Here is a 21225-nt window from a genome sequence, read left to right as displayed (position 1 = left end):
ACAGAACAAACAAACAATGCGCTCATCCACAACATTGATAAGTATAATAATTATTGTATCTCTCAAATATGAACATTGACAAGTGTGAAATGCATGCACCAAGACAGAAGTTAAATTGTGTGTCGACCCGCATTGTTAACTTATGGTATAATGGCGCAGGGAGGAGTGATGAATATGTGTGTGCGTTAAAGAACCAAATGCTGCCCGCGGCCAGTGACGGACTTCTACGTCACACAGATGTACAAAGCAGATAGAAATACCCAAGATGACTCAAAGCTGTAATCGCCGCCAAACGTACTTCTACAAAGTATTGACTCATGGGTGTGAATACTTATGTAAATTAAATTTCTGTAATTCCTTTTCAATAAACTTAACAAAATTTCTATAAAACATGTTTTGACTTTGTCATTATGGGGTGGAGATGGCTGAGAGAAAAAAAAATGTAATCAAATGTGAATTTAGGCTTTAACATGGCAATGCAGACAATTTTAGGGGGCCGTGCTACAGACCGCTATATCAGCCAAAAGGCCGTTTTAGCATGGGCAGCACCATTGAGGGCTTCCAGTATGCTTCCACCATTTTAAAGTAGTTAAAGTAGACAACTGAGTGGGGATTCCTTTGTATTTTAGCCTCAATGGCAAAGATGTAAAGCGAGTCCTTCTATCTCTATGGGCGGAACTGCAGGCATTGTCAGCAGACAACAGGATATCCCATTTATGGTAATAAAAAATGACAATCTTAGTGGTGAATCTTTGTGTAGATAAAATGCTTTTTTGAAGACTTATGGTACCAATAATTGCTTCTAATACACTAGATGTATGTCCTTGAACAGATTATTTTAAAAACGAACACAGAAGAAGTTATAAGGGTAATTTAGTTGCAAATGACAGCCTGCAGTACCCCAGTCGGCCTTTAATTTGAGGTACTCAATGAGAGGGGGCAACACTGAGCTACCCTGCAAGATTACCTCCTGGAGTAGCACAAACTGCGCATGTTATGGGTCATCACGAGTTACCACAGCCAGCCACAAAGTCATAAAACCCACCTATTTGTAAAATGTATCTTATTAAAAAGGGATTTAAACCTAACCTTAACCACACTGCAAACCTTATGTTTAACCTTAAATTAAAAACAAAAATCACATTTTAGTTTCTATGAATTTGTTTGATACAGCCTGTTTTAACTGTGTGGCTGTGTTAACTAGTGGAATTCCAGGTTGTCTCCATGAGACACCATCTTACATTTACATTTGAGTAATTTCCAGTGGCGATCTGTTATTTGAGCCCCATTTTTTAGCAAAAAACCCCCCAAAACAGGGCTCGCCTGTTTTGCATGTTATTTTGGCATTAATACTTGTCACATTAATATGCAAACAATTATAAAAAATAATATATATCATTGAGTTAATAAAGCCGCATACAAACATTTTGTTTTGATGAGTAAGTCAGCTCCAAAATGCAGTGTTTCAGCCTAGCTCAGTGCTTTCTGTGGTGGTGGTGGTGGGGCAAGCCAGCAGAAAATACAGAGCTTTGCGCCGTGATTGACTCAGTGTTCTGTCACTCATGGAGACTTTACATCACTGCCAAGTGTAACAGGAGACCTTGAAAATGTTAGCCCTTCGGCTGTTGCCATAGAAGTGCCCATCCAATAAGGCTCAAGGTCATTAGCCACAGATAAAATTACGTCAAATCACGTTATATGTACAAGTAGCTTTGATTGGACTGATCATGTCAACATCATACTTTCACAATCTTGGCTAGCAGTCAAGGCATGAATCAAGTCGATAATCTATTGACAAATCCTTTTTAATCCTTGTCATATGAAGAGAAATAATGAAGAGAAATTATAGATAAAACGTATCGGTGCTCATCGGCTATTGGACATAAACATTACACAACAACTTAGAAATCACAAATTCAACGAGTGGTTTGGAAGGAATCATTGGCAGTGGCTGTGGCTGTGTGGTCCCAAATCTGGGATTAAGGGGCTCTTTTCCAAATTTAAAATGATAAACATTCAACATTGGCCAGGCTGTCAATAAAGCATGATTTGTGCCGCGCTCAAAACAACTAACTCGGAGGACCACCGCGCCATCTTCCTGTTCTAGTGAGCACAGCATGAACAATGTGAGTCCAAAAATGTATAGTACGCTGCTTCATAAATTATGTAATATGCCAGGGAGATATGTATACTGTAGCTAAGAAAGTAATGCTAAGTGTTTGTTGTGTAGTAAGATGTTAGTAGCCCACGTCCCTTGCTCTAATAATTTGGTCTATTTACCCCTATTCATTTTGCCTACTGTTTTGACTGTTCTACTGTAGCCTATAACCTGTTTTAGAGAAATGTAATCATCAAATATTGTAAGAGATTTCACTGTCTGCTTATATGGCCCCTTTATTTATCCTACAGTTCTGACTTGGTGTGCAGGAAGAATCAAATCAAATCAAATGTATTTATATAGCCCTTCGTACATCAGCTGATATCTCAAAGTACTGTACAGAAACCCAGCCTAAAACCCCAAACAGCAAGCAATGCAGGTGTTGAAGCACGTTGGCTAGGAAAAACTCCCTAGAAAGGCTAAAACCTAGGAAGAAACCTAGAGAGGAACCAGGCTATGAGGGTTGGCCAGTCCTCTTCTGTCTGTCCCGGGTGGAGATTATAACAGAACATGGTCAAGATGTTCAAATGTTCATAAATGACCAGCATGGTCAAATAATAGGTCTGGGACAGGTAGCACTGTAAGAACGTCCCATGTTCTGAATTCTGTCGCTGTACATTTTAAAAGTGCTAAACAAGTAGTTATATTGACTGTTACGTCCAGCCTAGCTCGCTCATTAATGTCTTAATCGGAATTAAGAATATCCTCTTATCTGCTTGTCGTCCCCTTATGCCATAGTTTGTACATCTCAATTGTCAATAGAAACCACATCTGTTTAAGCAAGTCAGGCATATCAGCTATGTTTTTTTTTAAGGCAGTAAATGAGGCTGAATTAACTGTTTCTGTGCCAGACAAGGCTCCGCTGACAGCCAGGTGTAGCAGTGGTAAAATGCTGGGACTGCTGTTGGGATAGCTTTCTGTAGACCGTAACAGTTTGTGGGCACCTTGTGTCACCGTTATTGTGCGATTAATGTATTGTTAAGTGTTGTATAGTGTAACTGGTTGTAGACCTACCCACAAGCCATAAGACTCCTGAACACCTAATCAAATGACTTCCCAGACCATTTGTATTGCCCCCCCCCTCCCTTTTACACCGCTGCTAATCTCGGTTGTTATCAAATCAAAATCTAATCAAATCAAACTTTGTCACATGCGCCAAATACTACAAGTGTAGACTTTACCGTGAAATGCTTACTTACAAGCCCTTAAAAATCTGAGGTTTGTAGTTTCATTTAAGTGATTGCCTATCCAATATGCTGTGTCTATGGGGCCAGATTGCACTTCTCCCAAGGCTTCCAGCAGATGTCAACAGTCTTTAGAAAGTTGTTTGAGGCTTCTATTGTGGAAGGGGCTCGAATAAGAGCTGTTTCAACGAGTGGACTAGGCTGAGGCCAATTAGTTGTTTACTGAGCGGTCACGTGGGCACGCCGTTCCTTCTTTTTCCTCTGTAATGAATACGCTATTGTCCGGTCGGAATATTATTGAAGATTTATTATAAAAAGACCCTAAGGATTGATTGTAAACATCGTTTGACATGTTTCTACAAACTGTAATGGAACTCTTTTGACTTTTCGTCTGGATTTTGCGCTCGCGCATTGTGCCTTTGCAATAGTGAACTAAACAAAACGGAGGTATTTGGACATAAATATGGACGTAATCGAACAAAACAAACATTTCTTGTGGGAGTCCTGGGAGTGCATTCCGACGAAGATCAGCAAAGGTAAGTGAAGATTTATAATGCTATTTCTGACTTTTGTTGACTCCACAACTTGGCGGGTAACTGTATGGCTTGCATTTGTGGCTGAACGCTGTTCTCAGATGATTGAATATTATGCTTTTGCCATAAAGCTTTTTTGAAATCTGATACAGCGGTTGCATTAAGAACAAGTTTATCTTTAATTCTATGTAAAACATGTGTCTTTCATCAAAGTTTACGATGAGTATTTCTGTTATTCGTTGTGGCTCTCTGCAATTTCTCCAGATGTTTTGGAGGCATTTCTGAACATGGCGCCAAAGTAAACTGAGGTTTTTGGATATAAATCTGAACTTGATCGAACAAAATGTCACGTCCTGACCTTAGTTCCTTTGTTTTGTCTTTGTTTTAGTTGGTCAGGGCGTGAGTTGGGTGGGCAGTCTGTGTGTTTTTCTTTGTTGGGGGGGTTTGTTTCCGTGTGAGTGTTTGTTGCCACACTGTACTGTTTCGGTTTCGTTCATGTTCACGTTTATTGTTTTGTATTTCATAGTGTTCAGTTTATGTCTTAAAATAAACATTATGGACACTTACCACGCTGCGCATTGGTCCTCCGATCCTTCTCGCTACTCCTCCTCTAAGAGGAGGAAGAATGCCGTTACACAAAACATACATGAATTGTGTAACATTGAGTCCTGGGAGTGTCATCTGATGAAGATCATCAAAGGTTAGTGATTAATTTGATCTATATTTCTGCTTTTTGTGACACCTCTCTTTGGTTGGAAAATGGCTGAATGCTTTCTGTGACTAGTTGCTGACCTAATATAATGATATGTTCTGCTTTCTCCGAAAAGCCTTTTTGAAATCGGACATTGTAGTTGGATTAACGAGAAGTGTATCTTTAAAATGGTGTAAAATACTTGTATGGTTAAGGAATTTTAATTATGAGATTTCTGTTGTTTTGAATTTGGTGCCCTGCACTTTAACTGGCTGTTGGCGAGGTGGGGCGCTAGCGTCTCGAACGATCCCAGAGACGTTAACCAACAGTGCAGTTCAAGAAGAGTTACGAAAATATTTACCAAGTAGACAAAAATAAAAAGTAATAATAAAAAGTAACACAATAAGAATAACGAGGCTATAGACAGGGGGCACCGGTACTGAGTCAGTGTGCAGGGGACAGGTTAGTTGAGGTAATTTGTACATGTAGTTGGGGGTGAAGTGACTATGCATAGATAAACAGCGAGTAGCAGTAGTGTACAAAAAGGGATGTGGGGGGGGGGTCAATGTAAATTGTCCGGTGGCGATTTTATTAATTGTTCAGCAGTCTTATGGCTTGAGGATAGAAGCCGCGGTCGAGCCTTTTGCTCCTAGACTTGGCGCTCCGCTACCGCTTGCCGTGCGGTAGCAGAGAAAACAGTCTATAACTTGGGTGACTGGAGTCTCTGACAATTTTATGGGCCTTTCTCTGACACCACCTATTGTATAGGTCCTGGATGGCAGGAAGCTTGGCCCCTGTGATTTACTGGGCCGTTCGCACTACCCTCTGTAGTGCCTTACGCTCAGATGCCGAAAAGTTGCCATACCAGGCAGTGATGCAACCGGTCAGGATGCTCTCGATGGTGCATCTTAGTCAACTGAGAGGGAAAAGGTTTTGTCGTGCCCTCTTCACGACTGTCTTGGTGTGTTTGGACCATGATAGTTCGTTGGTGATGTGGACACGAAGGAACTTGAAACTCTCGACCCGCTCCACTACAGCCCCGTCGATGTTAATGGGGGCCTGTTCGGACCGCCTTTTCCTGTAGTCCACTCCACGATCAGCTCCTTAGTCTTCCTCACATTGAGGGAGAGGTTGTTGTCCTGGCAACACACTGCCAGTTCTCTGACCACCTCCCTATAGGCAGTCTCATCGTTGTCGGTGATCAGGCCTACCACTGTTGTGTTGTCTGCAAACTTAATGATGGTGTTGGAGTCGTGTTTGGCCACGCAGTCGTGGGTGAACAGGGAATACAGGAGGGGACTAAGTACACACCCCTGAGGGGCCCCAGTGCTAAGGATCAGCGTGGCAGACGTGTTGTTGCCTACTCTTACCACCTGGGGGTGGCCCGTCAGGAAGTCCAGGAACCAGTTGCAGAGGGAGGTGTTTAGTCCCAGAGTCCTTAGCTTAGTGCCCATGAAGCTCCTCACTATGGTAGTAGAGATGTAGTCAATGAACAGCATTCTCACGTAGGTGTTCCTTTTGTCCACAAGGGCAGTGTGGAGTGCGATTGAGATTTGCGTCATCTGTGGATCTGTTGGGGCGGTATGCAAATTGGAGTAGGTCTAGGGTGTCCGGGAGGATGCTGTTGATGTGAGCCATGGCCAGCCTTTCAAAGCACTTCATGGCTACTGACGTGAGTACCACAGGGCGGTAATCATTTAGGCAGGTTACCTTTGCTTCCTTGGGCACAGGGACTATGGTGGTCTGCTTGAAACGTGTAGGTATTACAGACTCGGTCAGGGAGAGGTTGAAAATGTCAGTGAAAACACTTGGTCAGCGCATGCTTAGAGTACACATCCTGGTAATCCGTCTGGCCCAGCGGCTTTGTGAATGTTGACCTGTTTAAAGATTTTGTTTACTTCGGCTACTGAGAGCATTATCACACAGTCATCCAGAACAGCTGGTGCTCTCGTGCATGCTTCAGTGTTACTTGCCTCGAAGCGAGCATAAAAGGCATTTAGCTCGTCTAGTAGGCTCGCGTCACTTTCCCTTTGTAATCCATAATAGTTTTCAAGCCCTGCCACATCTGACGAGCATCAGAGCCGGTGTAGTAGGATTCAATCTTAATCTATATTGACGCTTTGCTTGTTTGATGATTCATCTGAGAGCATAGCGGGATTTCTTATAAGAGTCCGGATTAGTCTCCCGCTTCTTGAAAGCGACAGCTCTAGCCTTTAGTTTGATGCAGATGTTGCCTGTAATCCATGGCTTCTGGTTAGGATATGTATTTACAGTCACTGTGGGGACGACGTCGTTGATACACTTATTGATGAAGCCGATGACTGAGGTGGTGTACTCCTCAATGCCAATGGATGAATCCCGGAACATATTCCAGGCTGTGCTAGCAAAACAGTCTCGTAGTGTAGCATCCGCGTCATCTGACCACTACCGTATTGAGTGAGTCACTAGTACTTCCTGCTTTAGTTTTTGCTTGTAAGCAGTAATCAGGAAGATAGAATTATGGTCACATTTGCCAAATGGAGGGCAGGGGAGAGCTTTGTTTGCATCTCTGTGTGTGGAGTAAAGGTGGTCTAGGATTTTTTTTCTCTGTTTGCAAATTTGGTAAAAATGATTTAAGTTTGCCTGCATTAAAGTCTCTGGCAACTAGGAGCGCTTCTGGGTGAGCATTTTCTTTTTTGCTTATGGCTTTATAGAGTTGGTTGAGAGCGGTCTTAGTGCCAGCTTCATTCTATGGTCGTAAATAGAATGCTATGAATAACATAGATGACAACTCTCTTGGTAGATAGTGTGGTCTATTGATTATCATAAGGTACTCTACCTCAGGCGAACAATATCTCAAGACTTCTTTAATATTAGACATCGCGCCCCAGCTGTTATTGACAAATAGACACACAACCCCACCCATCGTCTTACCAGAGGTAGCATCTCTGTTCTGCCGGTGCATGGAAAATTCCGCTAGCTCTATATTGTCCGTATCGTTGTTCAGCCACGTCTCGGTGAAACATAAGATGTTACAGTTTTTGATGTCCCGTTGGTAGGATAATCTTAATTGTAGGTCATCAATTTTATTTTTCAATGACTGCACGTTAGCAAGAAGAACGGATGGCAGTGGGAGTTAACTCGCTCGCCTACAGATTCTCAGAAGGCTGCCTGATCTGTGGCCCCTTTTCCTGCGTCTTTTCTTCACGCCAACGGTGTAGATCTATCCGTATTTGTTTTTTTTAAACTGCATTGTTGGTTAGGGGCTCGTAAATAAGCATTTCACCTGTTGTATTCGGCACATGTGACTAATACAATTTGATTTATACACGTGCCACGTTCAACCAGTTAGCAAGTCTTAAATGACCAAGTTCCAACTAACACGTGAACGTGGCATATGTACAAGGTATGACAGCAATCCATGCTTTCATTTCGTTATCCTGGCAGTGGCTGGCACTGTTTCCAAATGCTAAGTTTTTAGCATGTGTGGCACAAATCCCATTCAAGACATGGGTCTGATATTAGCATTTTTCAGGCATCATTTTCAAAGCATAGATAGGTAGCTCAATATATGGTAGTTGTGTGGTAAGAAACGGAAGAAAAAAACACCGCTCACTCAAGACTGTCTAACTCTAACTTATAGCAGAGCACTTTTGACACACCCACTACTTTCCACACGGCCACTACATTATTTTCAACACACCTACTTTTCCATACTCCGGTCGCCATATTGGGAGGCAGCTACCCCCTTTTCAAGAGATTTCCTCTTGAATTTTCTCTGAATTAATTTAGTTAGCCAACATGTAATCTTGGTTACTAGGTAAAGGTAAACCGTACAGGGAAGTCTCCAAACACAGTGAGGCATGGCTTAATGTGACCATGCCCCAAAAGACGGTACAGCCATAGGTAATATAGCTAGCTAGAAGTGCAAAATTATCTAAATATTTGTCAACCCATGAAGTTTGCAAGCAGGCCTCATTCTGTACTCAAGTTAAACCATGCCTCGTTGTGTATAAGAGAACAGAATGGGGCCCGCTTGCAAACTTCATGTGTTGACAAATAATTTGCACTGGCTATATTACTTACTTTGAATAAAAAATATATCAAAACATTTTCCTTAAAGTATCATTTTTTGTAAGTACTAATGTTACTGTCCCCACTACAACAACAAAAATACATGTAATTTTGTCCTTTAAATGAAATACTGTAAAATGCCATTAATTCCTGTGGAGGACTGCTTTTCTGAAGACTGTCAATTTGACCAACCCGTGGCTTCAAAGCCTCTCATTGATGAAGACTCAGTGCATTGAAGCCAATTAACCTTTACGGGATCAGTGTCCCTACACCGGGACGGTTGTTGCTAACGTACGGTAATGTGACTAGAATGACATTGTAAGTAACAGCCAACATTCCAGGACATAGACATGTCTTGCTTTTCTGAAGACTGTCAATTTGACCAACCCGTGGCTTCAAAGCCTCTCATTGATGAAGACTCAGTGCATTGAAGCCAATTAACCTTTACGGGATCAGTGTCCCTACACCGGGACGGTTGTTGCTAACGTACGGTAATGTGACTAGAATGACATTGTAAGTAACAGCCAACATTCCAGGACATAGACATGTCTTGCTTTTCTGAAGACTGTCAATTTGACCAACCCGTGGCTTCAAAGCCTCTCATTGGTGAAGACTCAGTGCATTGAAGCCAATTAACCTTTACGGGATCGGTGTCTCTACACCGGGACGGTTGTTGCTAACGTACGGTAATGTGACTAGAATGACGTTGTAAGTAACAGCCAACTTTCCAGGATATAGACATGTCTGGTATGGGCAGAAAGCTTACATTCTTGTTAATGTAACTGCAGTGTCCAATTTACAGTAGCTTTTACAGTGAAAAAAAATGCCATGCTATTGTTTGAGGAGAGTGCACAACAACAAAACACTTAATTTTTTAAAATTTTAAAATTTAACTTTTATTTAACCAGGTAAGCTAGTTGAGAACAAGTTCTCATTTACAACTGCGACCTGGCCAAGATAAAGCAAAGCAGTGTGACACAAAGAACAACACAGAGTTACACATGGTATAAACAAGCGTACAGTCAATAACACAATAGAAAAAAAAGTCTATATACAGTGTGTGTGCAAATGGCGTAAGGAGGTAGGCAATAAATAGGCCATAGTAGAGAAGTAATTACAATTTAGCAGATTAACACTGTGATAAATGAGCAGATGATGATGTGCAAGTGGAGATACTGGTGTGCATAAGAGCAGAAAAGTAAATAAAAACAAAATGGGGATGAGGTAGGTAGATTGGGTGGGCTATTTACAGATGGACTATGTACAGCTGCAGCGATCGGTTAGCTGCTCAGATAGCTGATGTTTAAAGTTAGTGAGGGAAATATAAGTCTCCAGCTTCAGCGATTTTTGCAATTAGATCCAGCCACTGGCAGCAGAAAACTGGAAGGAAAGGCGGCCAAAGGAGGTGTTGGACGACCAATGTGATATACCTGCAGGAGCTCGTGCTACGGGTGGATGTTGTTATAGTGACCAGTGAGCTGAGATAAGGCGGAGCTTTACCTAGTGTAACAGTATAGACTTTAAGTCCGTTCCATCGCCCCGACCTGGGCGCGAACCAGGGACGCTCTGCACACAGACAACAGTCACCCTCGAAGCATCATTACCCATCGCTCCACAAAAGCTGTGGCCCTTGCAGAGCAAGGGGAACCATTACTTCAAGGTCTCAGAGCAAGTGAAGTCACCGACTGAAACGCCACTAGCGCGCACCACCGCTAACTAGCTAGCCATTTCACATCGGCTACACTAGCATAGACTTATAGATGACCTGGAGCCAGTGGGTCTGGCGACAAGAGCATACAGGTCGCAGTGGTGGGTGGTATAAGGGGCTTTGGTAACAAAACGGATGGCACTGTGATAGACTGCATCCAGTTTGCTGAGTAGAGTATTTGGAAGCTATTTTGTAGAAAGTTTGGCGGCGTGAGTGAAGGAGGCTTTGTTGTGAAATAGAAAGCCGATTCTAGATTTCATTTTGGATTAGAGATGTTTAACATGAGTCTGGAAGGAGAGTTTACAGTCTAGCCAGACACCTAGGTATTTGTAGTTGTCCACATATTCTAAGTCAGAACCGTCCAGAGTACGGTTGAGAAGCATGCATTTGGTTTTTACTAGCGGCAGTTGGAGGCCACAGAAGGAGTGTTGTATGGCATTGAAGCTCGTTTGGAGGTTAGTTAACAGTGTCCAAAGAAGGGCCAGATGTATACAGAATGGTGTCGTCTGCGTAGAGGTGGATCAGGTAATCACCCGCAGCAAGAGCGACATCATTGATATATAATATATATATTATCACGGCATCTGGTTTGATACATTCACCTCTGAAGATAAATAGCGTACTTATTTTAAGTAATCTTGAGGGTCCCAGAGATCAAATGTACCATAGTTTGATACAAATATATTTTTATATTCAAATGTAAGAACTGGGTTCTACAGTTTGAACCCCTGCTGTATCTTATCTGATTGTATTTTATTTATTTTACTTTTATTTAACTAGGCAAGTCAGTTAAGAACAAATACTTATTTACAATGACGGCCTAGGAACAGTGGGTTAACTGCGTTGTTCAGGGGCAGAACGACAGATTTTTAGCTTGTCAGCTCGGGGATTCAACGTTGAACCTCTAACCACTAGGCTACCTGCCTCCCCAATTATACCTGAAAATGTACAATTATTTGTGTAAAACTAAGTGAAATACGACTCAGACTCTGGCTTATAAACAGAAGTCCAAACTCTCGTGGTAAGGTGAGCTTAACAGTCAATTTTAGATACTCCACTCCTTTCGACACACCCACTCCGTCATACTCCGGATCGCCAACAACACATACTTGAAACTCATGAACAAGGAACTCCCGTGAAAGGAGCTGGGCGGCCATTGGGGGAAAAGTGTACGGACAAGCTAAATTGTCATCTTCAACCTAGCTCGTAGCATGTGTGCAAAATGAGTTAAATTCGTCATAATCTTTAATTTGGCTAGATGATTCACTTTAAAGATCTGTATTTAGTATTTGAATATCTGTTCATGCGTTTCACTGAATTTCCAGCATGGGCGATGGCAGTGTCATACCCAAGTTCGGTAGTATGAAGGCTTTGCTTGGGATAGTCGCCGGGGCTGGAGCCTCCTACGGGATTTATAAACTTCTCAGTGTAACTAGCTTCAAGGAAAATATAAAAAGTGCCTACAGCGAAAGTCATGGCCCCAAGAATAACTCACCCGGTGGTATAGTTCTGCAGCCAGGGAGCTTGTTAGCTAAGGTGTCCGGGTTGGATGTGGTTCGAGGAGGCGAAAGTCAGGCCGTGGATGTTGCATCAAGTAAGAACATTAGCTAGCGAGGTAACGTTGGCTAGCTAGCCAATAAACTAGCCAGCCAACTGAGACTTTCATTTTGTCAAGCTTACGTTACCAAGTCTTTAGTTAGCTAAGCTAGCTAGTCGGTTTGTTTAAATCATGAATGATCGTGTAGATTATAGAACGCCTTATATACTTAGCTATGTAACTAGTAAATTCGTGCGGTGCCGTGGTTGAGCATAAATCATTATTCTTAACCTCGATTGGCATGTTTTGTCCGCTAGCTAACATGCAGCTTACATATGTGTTGAAAAGGTTGCTGCTAGTCAGCTAGGTGACTAGCTAGCATTGTTGACCGCATGATCTTGTTTTGCTGTTGACAAACTTGCCAGCTAGCTTGAGTAACTAGTGATTCATGGGAAGAGTACTGTGTCCTGTTGTCTACAAGCATTTGGCCAGTTTAAGACATTGCTTCTCTTCCTCAGGTGACATCATCTCTAGATCACCTGGAAGCCTGGAGCCACAACACCTGAAGATGCTCCTGTCACTTCTTCAGGGCAGCCCCAACCCCTCTGACAGAGCCCAGATCCTCATCACTTTAGGAAATACTGCTGCCTTCACTGTAAACCAGGTGAGACAGGCTTCTCTAAAGCTTGTCTGTTGCCTCAATTCAAACTACTGTGAAAAGGTTTCAAATTATAATTTTCCAATTCACATGTTTGGCTGCCCCCTCTGACAGAGCCCAGATCCTCATCACTTTAGGAAATACTGCTGCCTTCACTGTAAACCAGGTGAGACAGGCTTCTCTAAAGCTTGTCTGTTGCCTCAATTCAAACTACTGTGAAAAGGTTTCAAATTATAATTTTCCAATTCACATGTTTGGCTTTCTAGCAGTGTCATTACTCTTTAGTGGCAGATCTGTATTTTCTTGTTATATTCAATTGGTGTAATATTTTTGAAATGTACCATATATTAAGGGATTCAAATACCCATGTTTAATCATTGAGCCCTGTCTGAGTATTGCACATACAAGCCAACTTAATTTTCTACCCCCTCTCCCTCCCAGGATCTCATCCGTGAGTTTGGGGGCCTTCACGTCATAGCTGGCTTCCTGTCAGATCCTGTGCCAGAAGTCAGAGTGCAGACTCTAAATGCCTTGAATAACCTGAGCATGAACCTTAGGAATCAAGAGCAACTGAAGGTAAAACTCAAAACCCAGATTTCTTTTAGTCTTTTGCTTGATTCCAAAGTAAAACATCACCCCTCTAGGCACTTATAGTACATCTGAAAGGATGGATGCGTATCAGCAATATGGGTGATTCCTTACGAAACTATAACAAAACAAGACCACCATTTTAAATTTTTTTTTCACAAAATCTAGGCCTAATCAATAGAAGGGTCCTTTGGAAGAAGGATTGTTTACATATTTTTTACATTTGTATCTTAACGCATAATTGAGAAATAATTAATTGAAGATGGAACATATGTGACATTTTGGCCTTACCCAGGCCTCCTTTAAGAGTCTAATGTTTCATCTGTAGGCACTTCAAAGCAAAAATTGGTGTCATATAAAGATTTACCGCTTGCTATGGAATATGAGTAGTATTTTGATTTCAATAAGTTTTCTTGCATAAATTTATGAATATTGAAAAATATAAACAAGAATATTGAAAATAGTCACATTTTGATTTGACTACGGTTTCAATATATTGTTGAACAGTATATACTCTACACGGCCACATCAAAGTTCCACAGTGGTATCTAATCTACTTTTTTAGAGTTATGATTGGTCTCCCTGTCAGGCTCTACAGTGTGACCATTTTACTCACATATTCACCTAAATGTCTTGCTGTGTGACCTGGCAGTTTTATTTAGGCGCCGCACCAGTGAGCCTATAAAAATGAAGGATTATAGCTTTAATATCTCAAATATTTTAAATTGTACACCTACATTTTTCAACCTTGGTGTAAACGTTCTTCGAGTAAAAAAAAAAGATCAGCGTAGACCCCTGATTTGCAGGATGTGCAAATCAGGAGGGCTATGATTTCCTACTACGCCAATTTCTCTACGTGAAATGGGACATAACTTTAAAACTATCCCACTCTGGAACTTTGATATACCTGTAGAGTATATTAGGTTCAACAATATATATATTTTTTAAATGGCCAATTCAAAAATGGTATATTTTCAATATTCATGTTTATGTTTTTCATATTCATGTGAGAAATACTACTCGTATTACAGAGCAAACGGTAAAGCTTCATATGACACTGTTTTTTTCATTATGGTAAAAATTCACAGAGCCTACCAAATGGCTAGCAGTTATCATATTGCAGATTCTAATCAAATCATTTTGGTTCTTCAGGAAGTTAATTCATTTAAAATTGAGTATCCGAAGATGGTTAGAATTAAAGGTCCCGAAAAGTCATTCTGATTCCAGTGTGAAATAGCCTTTTGAGTGTCTAAAACATCACCCATAATATCTGTTTTGGATAGAAATGCAAAAAAAGTGAGAAATCACTCATGGCTAACTACCAAAAAGTTTTAAAAGACATGCTGAGTTGGCTGGGCGCTTATATTCATGAGCTTGCCTTGACTGAAAGCTCTTTGAAATGCCGCTGTCAAGCAATTTCAAATAAAATGTTATTTGTCACATGCACCGAATAGAACAGGTATTCACCTTACAGTGAAATGCCTACTTACAAGCCCTTAACCAACAATGCTTTAAGAAGTTAAGAGAAAAAGTGTTAAGTAAAAAATAAAATAAATGTAACGTACTCAAACAGCCGCAGTAAAATAACAATAGCAAGGCTATATGCAGGGGGTACTGGTACAGAGTCAATGTGCGGAGGCACCGGTTAGTTCGAGGTAATATGTGCATGTAGGTAGAGTTATTAAGGTGACTGCATAGATTTTATTTATTTTTTAAACAGAGTAGCCTAGTGTAAAAGGGGAGGTGGCGGGCATTTGATTAGCAGTTCAGGAGTCTTATGGCTTGGATGTATTTGTATTTATTATGGATTCCCATCCTGGGGTCCAGCAAAATTAAGGCAGTTTATACAATTTTAAAACATTACAATACATTCACAGATTTCCCAACACACTGTGTGCCCGCAGGCTCCTACTCCACCACTACCATATCGTGTGTGTGTGTGTGTGTGTGTGTGTGTGTGTGTGTGTGTGTGTGTGTGTGTGTGTGTGTGTGTGTGTGTGTGTGTGTGTGTGTGTGTCTGTGCCAATGTTTGTTACTTCAGTCCCCGCTCTGTTCCATAAGGTATTTCAACTGTTTGTTTTTTAAAAATCTAATTTTACTGCTTGCGTCAGATACTTGATGTGTAATAGAGTTCCATGTAGTCATGGCTCTATGTAGTACTGTGTGCCTCCCATAGTCTGTTCTGGACTTGGGGACTGTGAAGAGACCTCTGGTGGCATGTCTTAAGGGGTATGCATGCGTGTCTGAGCTGTGTGCCAGTAGTTTAGACGGACAGCTCGGTGCATTCAACATGTCAATATCTCTCATAAATAAAAGTAGTGTTGAAGTCAATCTCTCCTCCACTTTCAGCCAGGAGAGATTGACATGCTATTAATATTAGCTCTCTGTGTACATCCAAGGGCCAGCCGTGCTGCCCTGTTCTGAGCCAATTGCAATTTTCCTAAGTCCTTTTTTGGGGCACCTGACTACACGACTGAACAGTAGTCAAGGTGCGACAAAACTAGGGCCTGGAGGACCTGCCTTGTTTATTGTGTTGTTAAGAAGGCAGAGCATCGCTTTATTATAGACAGATTTCTCCCCATCTTAGCTACTACTGCATCAATATGTTTTGACCATGACAGTTTATAATCTACTTCCTGCTTTAGTTTTTGCTTGTAAGCAGGAATTAGGAGGATATAATTATGGCCAGATTTGCCAAATGGAGGGAGAGGGAGAGCTTTGCATGCGTCTCTTTGTGTGGCGTGAAGGGGGTCTATAGCCCCCCCCCTCCGTTTGCACATTTAAGATGCTGGTACAAATGAGGTTAAACGGATTTGAGTTTCCCTGCATTAAAGTCCCCGGCTACTAGGAGCGCTGGCCTCTGGATGAGCGGTTTCCTGTTTGCTTATAGCCGTATACAGCTCATTGAGTGCTGTCTTAGTGCCAGCAGTGGTTTGTGGTGGTAAATGGACAGTTACAAAAAATACAGATAAACTCTCTTGGTAAATAGTAGAGGTCGACCGATTATGATTTTTTTTCAACGCCGATACCAATTATTATTTATTTATAATAATGACAATTACAACAATACTGAATTAACACTTATTTTAACTTAATAGATTTTTATTGATCAATTATATTAAGCCTCAAATAAATAATGAAACATGTTCAATTTGATTTAAATCATGCAAAAACAAAGTGTTGGAGAAGAAAGTAAAAGTGCAATATGTACCATGTAAGAAAGCTAACGTTTAAGTTCCTTGCTCAGAACATATGAAAGTTGGTGGTTCCTTTTAACATGATACTTCAATATTCCAAGGTAAGAGAATTTAGGTTGTAGTTAATATAGTATTTATAGGACTATTTCTCTCTCTACCATTTGTAGAGTAGCTATATAAACCACACTCTGCTGCAAAAATCCATTCTCTGATGTTGCTTACAATGCAGTACTTATTTAAAGTAGGCGGAGAATATCATGTTACCATTGGTGTGTTAAAATGAGAGCGTTAGGGTGATGTCACCCTATCCCGCCTCTGGAATCAAAGTGTTTGACATGGGGGAGGGGACCAGTAACTTTATGATCACACTTTATCAATGTAGAAGCAACAGTCATTTTTCATACTTTGGTCATCATACTTTGGTCAGCATTCTCATGAAAAACGTGATTTTGACTGTTTGTGGCCTTTTAAGACCTTCCATCCTTAAGTGTTTCTATACTCAATACTCCATTCAATACCTACCTTCTCTTCAAAGAGGAGAGGGTTTTTAACTACATCAATTTCTTCAGTTTAACAATCAACGTTTCTGTCCTCTGTCTGTCAGGTGTACGTGGCCCAGGTGCTGGAACTAATCGAGATGTCTCCGGTGAACTCTGACCTCCAGATGGCTGCCCTCCGGCTGCTGACCAACCTGTCTGTCACAGATGACCACCACCAGCTACTCAGGGGGTCCATCACCCTCCTCCTTTCTCTGCTCGTTGTTAGCAATCAAGTGTTACAGGTACAGTAGGAGCCATTTATGGACTGTTGTATAGCTTGTGTATATTGGAACTCAAACCAAATGTAATTCAGTGTAAATCCCAGTTATGATTGAATAATGTATTCCTACTTTTTCTTTACAGATCCAAGTTTTAAAAGTGCTTGTGAATTTATCCTCCAATCCTGATATGATGGATGACATAGTGCAAGCTCAGGTAAGACCGACATACAAATACATTTACAGACAAAACAGACACACATGGTCATCAACTCTGATAGGGCCTCGTATTACAATGATGGTTAATTTAGCCTACATTTAAGCTTGAACAATCTAGTCACAAACCAGATCTGTTCTCTTTGAACTGTTGGCTCAGTTCAGCACCTGGGTCTTTGGGTGTGTACATATCATACCTAGTCTCATGGGCCAGACTCTGTCTTCCTTAATATTCCCCTGATGCGCCAGCCTCCATGGTCCTGCTGTGTCATTATTGTTTAGAGCTCTAAACTTGACTTGAGCTGTGTTGCTGCTCTCTGCGTCCTTCCCAGGCTCCAGCCGCTGTGGTGCTGCTGTTTGACGTGCGGACCAGCTCGGCAGTTCTCCTGCGGCTGCTGATGTTTGCAGGGAACTTGAAGGCCTGGAGGCCTTCTGCCCAGGTGGCGGAGGCCCTGAGGAGGAGACAGGATGGCCTGTACCGGGTCCTGCTGGATGAGTCCTCCCAGCTCCAAAGCAAACTGATCCAGCTGCTCTCTCACCCCGACGGGGAGGTCCGAGCCCAGGTGGCCCGTGTCCTCTTGTAGACCCCCATACCGAACCTCAAATCCCGACACAACCTCTCTTACCTACATTATTAATTTAACCTCCAACTCCAACTTGATTTTTCCCAACCTTGACTCCTTTAACCTCCAGCTCCTCCAATCTTCCTAATCCCCAGTCCTCCTTAATCATGCCACCAAACATACATCCTACTTTCAAACCTCCACCCTCTTACCTTCACAACCAGACTTAATCAATCTGCCCAGGCCTGCCCGTGCCTTCAAACACCACCCTGCCCTTCACGCCTTCTGCCAATTTCCACCCAATCTGTGTCCTACTTCTCCACTCCAAACCTCAACCAAACCATCATAAACCTTCACTTCAGTAAAGTCCCCTACAGCCATTGGAAATCTATCCAATTATCTACCGATCAGTGATCATAAAGGAAGGAAGGAGGTGAGGTGGAGAGGAAGCCATTTAATAGTATTGAGACTCGGGCCACCTCTCCCTCCCCTCCCACTCCTCCTTCACTTAGGCTGTAATTTTAGGCTGTATTTAAAGAGGCAGTGCTCCACTTCCACTGTCTTTCCCTCTCCTGAGAACATGTTGTCCACTTTCTCCTGTTCTAGGTGAAGCCCCTTAACTGAAACCCACTGCCAAAACCTTTCAAGCAAGGAGAATGTGTCAGTAATATGCCCTCTAACACCTCACCCAACTAACTGCCCCTGCGTGGTGTGCTGTGCATATGTAATGGAGTTGGTTTGGTGAACCACACTTGCATGATGCGTAAACTTGCCTGAGAGCTGAAGACTTGCAATTGCTCCCCGACCTAATACCTAGGCTTTAACAGAGTGGGCTAACGCATCTTGTGGAGGAGACAATCTGGAGAGGCTGGCCAATCGTTACTGTACTTTGAAGTTACTTGATGCACACAATTTGAATGCCTTGTTGACAGCAGTACAGGGATACACAGCTCCAGTCTTCGACTGTCAAGTCTTGCCCTCTTAAACTATCAATCAGTAACTGATTTACACCTGGGAATCAAAGGTCAAGTTAGGTATATCTGAAATGTGTGCACTAGCAGCTTAACGCTTTCAAGCGGAAGGAGTACTCCCTGCAGACTGCTTAAATAAATTATAGGCTGAAACATTCCGTGACTTGAATTGTTTGTTTAAAGCACTGAGATAAGAAAGACGACAACCAGCTCGTCTCAGGCTTCCTATAAAATCATACAGCTGTTGAATGAGACTGAACCAGGTCAGACCTGAGAGGACTGGAGTTATGGACCCCTGGTGCTGGTGTGTCACACACCGTAGACTGTTTACAGAGGAGCGAGGGAGACTACTGTCACTGATCTCTTGTTTGTATGACTCAATAAATGTCAATGGGGTTTTCCCTGATCCAACAACATTCACATCATCCAAATGGGATTTTTTAGCATTGATCTCATAAGACATGAGCTGAGGCTGATTTGAAGTATAGGCTGCACTGTGCTAGGTTTCTCCAACTCCCAGCACCTAGTTCAGGTAACCGTGGCCAGATTGAAGACCATGACTGGTTCAGTGTTTCCCCTACCCATTGTTTCCCCCCCTCCCCCCTGTATAGTTGTTCCCTGTCTCAACAATTTAGGTGCCAAAAGGCCTGGATGTGGCTTTGGGGGCCTTTGCGCCCCACCTGGAAAGTCATCTAGGGGGAAGACTGGATAAATATAAATATATTTTTTTTAGGTAGGTGTGTCAGTGCTGGTCTGGAACAAAAGCCTGCACACCCAGAATTTCACTGGGACTGGAGTTAGACCTCTCTGGTCTGTACAAATGCTGCAAAATTCTGATGTCGAGAGACTCCGTGTCAGACCCAAAACTATCTCTTCTCCCAGGCTTTTGTGTTTTAGAGCAGAGATGGGAAGATGGTACTGATTTAAAAATACACATCCAACGGTAGCATCCCCTTGTGTAAAGCTTATCTGCTACAGTTATTCAGGAAATATTTATTTTGGATTATTCAATTGTTTCTTGTTTCAACCCAGTTTTGGCCTTCTTAATGTATAGATTTTGTTTTGTTTGTTTTACATTTGTGAGTAAATATGTTTTATTTTAAAGGTGACTGCCTCCATCTCTATCTCTCCATGCCTCATTGTTTGAGCTTGTTATAAATGAAAAGTTGAGGTTCCTTTATTTCCAGTAAAATACGATGTGCAATCTATGCCCTCTAGTGTTGAAGCTGGTAAGTGGTTCAAAGCCAGCATATTATTATGGCACTGTCTGGGTTTCTCTGACCAAGAGAGGGGGGGGTTGTGAATGCTCCCCCGCCACATAGCAAAAGATTATTCATGTTTTCATTCTAATACAACTCTTTCCACAAACCAAAAGCAGTGAGATCACACATATTGATTGTATTGTCAAAGTCAGACCATGTAGGAGCATAACAGTTGATTTAAGCAGAAAGACATTGTCAATCACAGTGAAGGCTCCTCGGAGGAAGGGGAGGACCATCCTTCTCAGTGAATTTCTTACAAATAGTGAAACATTAAATTGATCCTTTTTAGATAAAATGATACTAAATATATTCACGTCACCAAATAACTGCTTAAAACACTAATTGTCAATGAGGGTCTACAGTAGCCTCAACAGCACTCTGTATGGTAGCACCATTGTGTAAACGGAAGACAGTTAGTTTACATCCTCTGGTCACATTGACTTCAATACAAAATCTAGGAGGCTCAATTATGACAACTTCCAGAGGACACCCTCCAACCTATCAGAGCTCTTGCAGCATGAACTTGTTGGATGCATTTGCAGTTTGTTTTGTCTGTTTCCGAGTAAGGATATCTTCCCTTGACTCGACAACTTGGGTAATGGGATGGCTGGTTGAGTGGTGCAGTGGTCTAAGGCACTGCATCTCAGTGGTAGAGGCGTCACCACAGACACCCTGGTTCGAATCCAGGCTGTATCACAACCGGACATCATTTGGAGTCCCATAGGGCGGTGCACAAATGGCCCAGCGTTGTCCGGGTTTGGCCGGTGTAGGCCGTCACTGTAGATAAATATTGGTTCTTAACTGACTTGCCTAGTTAAAGGTTAAATTAAATCAACTCCTGAGGCACTCACATGGCCTTTAACGGTATAAGGATGGCGAAGGATATGGCCAGTTTGTGATACTTTGCTGGGCTGATGGATTTGGGCAGTTTGTTCATTATGGACATCAAAACTGCTGGAGTGAACTCTATTAGCTCCAAAAGAGGAGTCAACATAATTAATGTAATTTCCAAAGCCACAGGGTTTGTAAGGCACTTATTTTGCCCCTTGTTTAACAGGGACTTTGACATGTTTCTCTGAGACAATGTTTGGGACTGTTTTCCCTTTAGATGGGATGGTGGGTGGGCTGATTCTCTGAGTGCTCACATAG

At 42.0% G+C, this 21225-nt stretch overlaps 1 protein-coding gene across 6 annotated transcripts; it reads left to right on the top strand.

Annotated features, from left to right (window-relative positions):
• Window positions 1-19921, top strand: armc10 (armadillo repeat containing 10). 6 transcript variants are annotated; one of them, XM_042323225.1, is made up of 7 exons: window positions 9-41; window positions 12383-12483; window positions 12644-12688; window positions 12964-13098; window positions 16912-17088; window positions 17210-17281; window positions 17613-19921. In XM_042323225.1, the coding sequence occupies exons 1-7, from the start codon at window positions 17-19 to the stop codon at window positions 17862-17864; spliced, it is 807 nt and encodes a 268-aa protein (XP_042179159.1). In that variant the 5' UTR covers window positions 9-16; the 3' UTR covers window positions 17865-19921. The 6 variants fall into 6 exon arrangements, with proteins under 6 accessions (XP_024279509.1, XP_042179159.1, XP_042179160.1 ...); XM_042323226.1 differs by lacking the exon at window positions 9-41 and adding an exon at window positions 11206-11496; XM_042323224.1 differs by lacking the exon at window positions 9-41 and adding an exon at window positions 11206-11921.
• The last annotated feature ends 1304 nt before the right edge of the window (window positions 19922-21225 follow it).

This window comes from Oncorhynchus tshawytscha, linkage group LG06 (genome assembly GCF_018296145.1).
Source record: "Oncorhynchus tshawytscha isolate Ot180627B linkage group LG06, Otsh_v2.0, whole genome shotgun sequence".
In the NCBI taxonomy this organism is placed as follows: domain Eukaryota; kingdom Metazoa; phylum Chordata; class Actinopteri; order Salmoniformes; family Salmonidae; genus Oncorhynchus; species Oncorhynchus tshawytscha.
The sequence above is the reverse complement of the archived record's forward strand: the minus strand, read 5'-3'. Positions and strand labels throughout refer to the sequence as shown.

Excerpts from the sequence above, each read along its gene's own strand:
- armc10 (XM_042323224.1), top strand. The coding sequence starts at position 11,654 with ATGGGCGATGGCAGTGTCATACCCAAGTTCGGTAGTATGAAGGCTTTG. Across the intron at positions 11,922-12,382 it reads GGCCGTGGATGTTGCATCAA|GTGACATCATCTCTAGATCA; the intron begins GTAAGAACATTA and ends TCTCTTCCTCAG. Across the intron at positions 12,689-12,963 it reads CTGCCTTCACTGTAAACCAG|GATCTCATCCGTGAGTTTGG; the intron begins GTGAGACAGGCT and ends TCTCCCTCCCAG.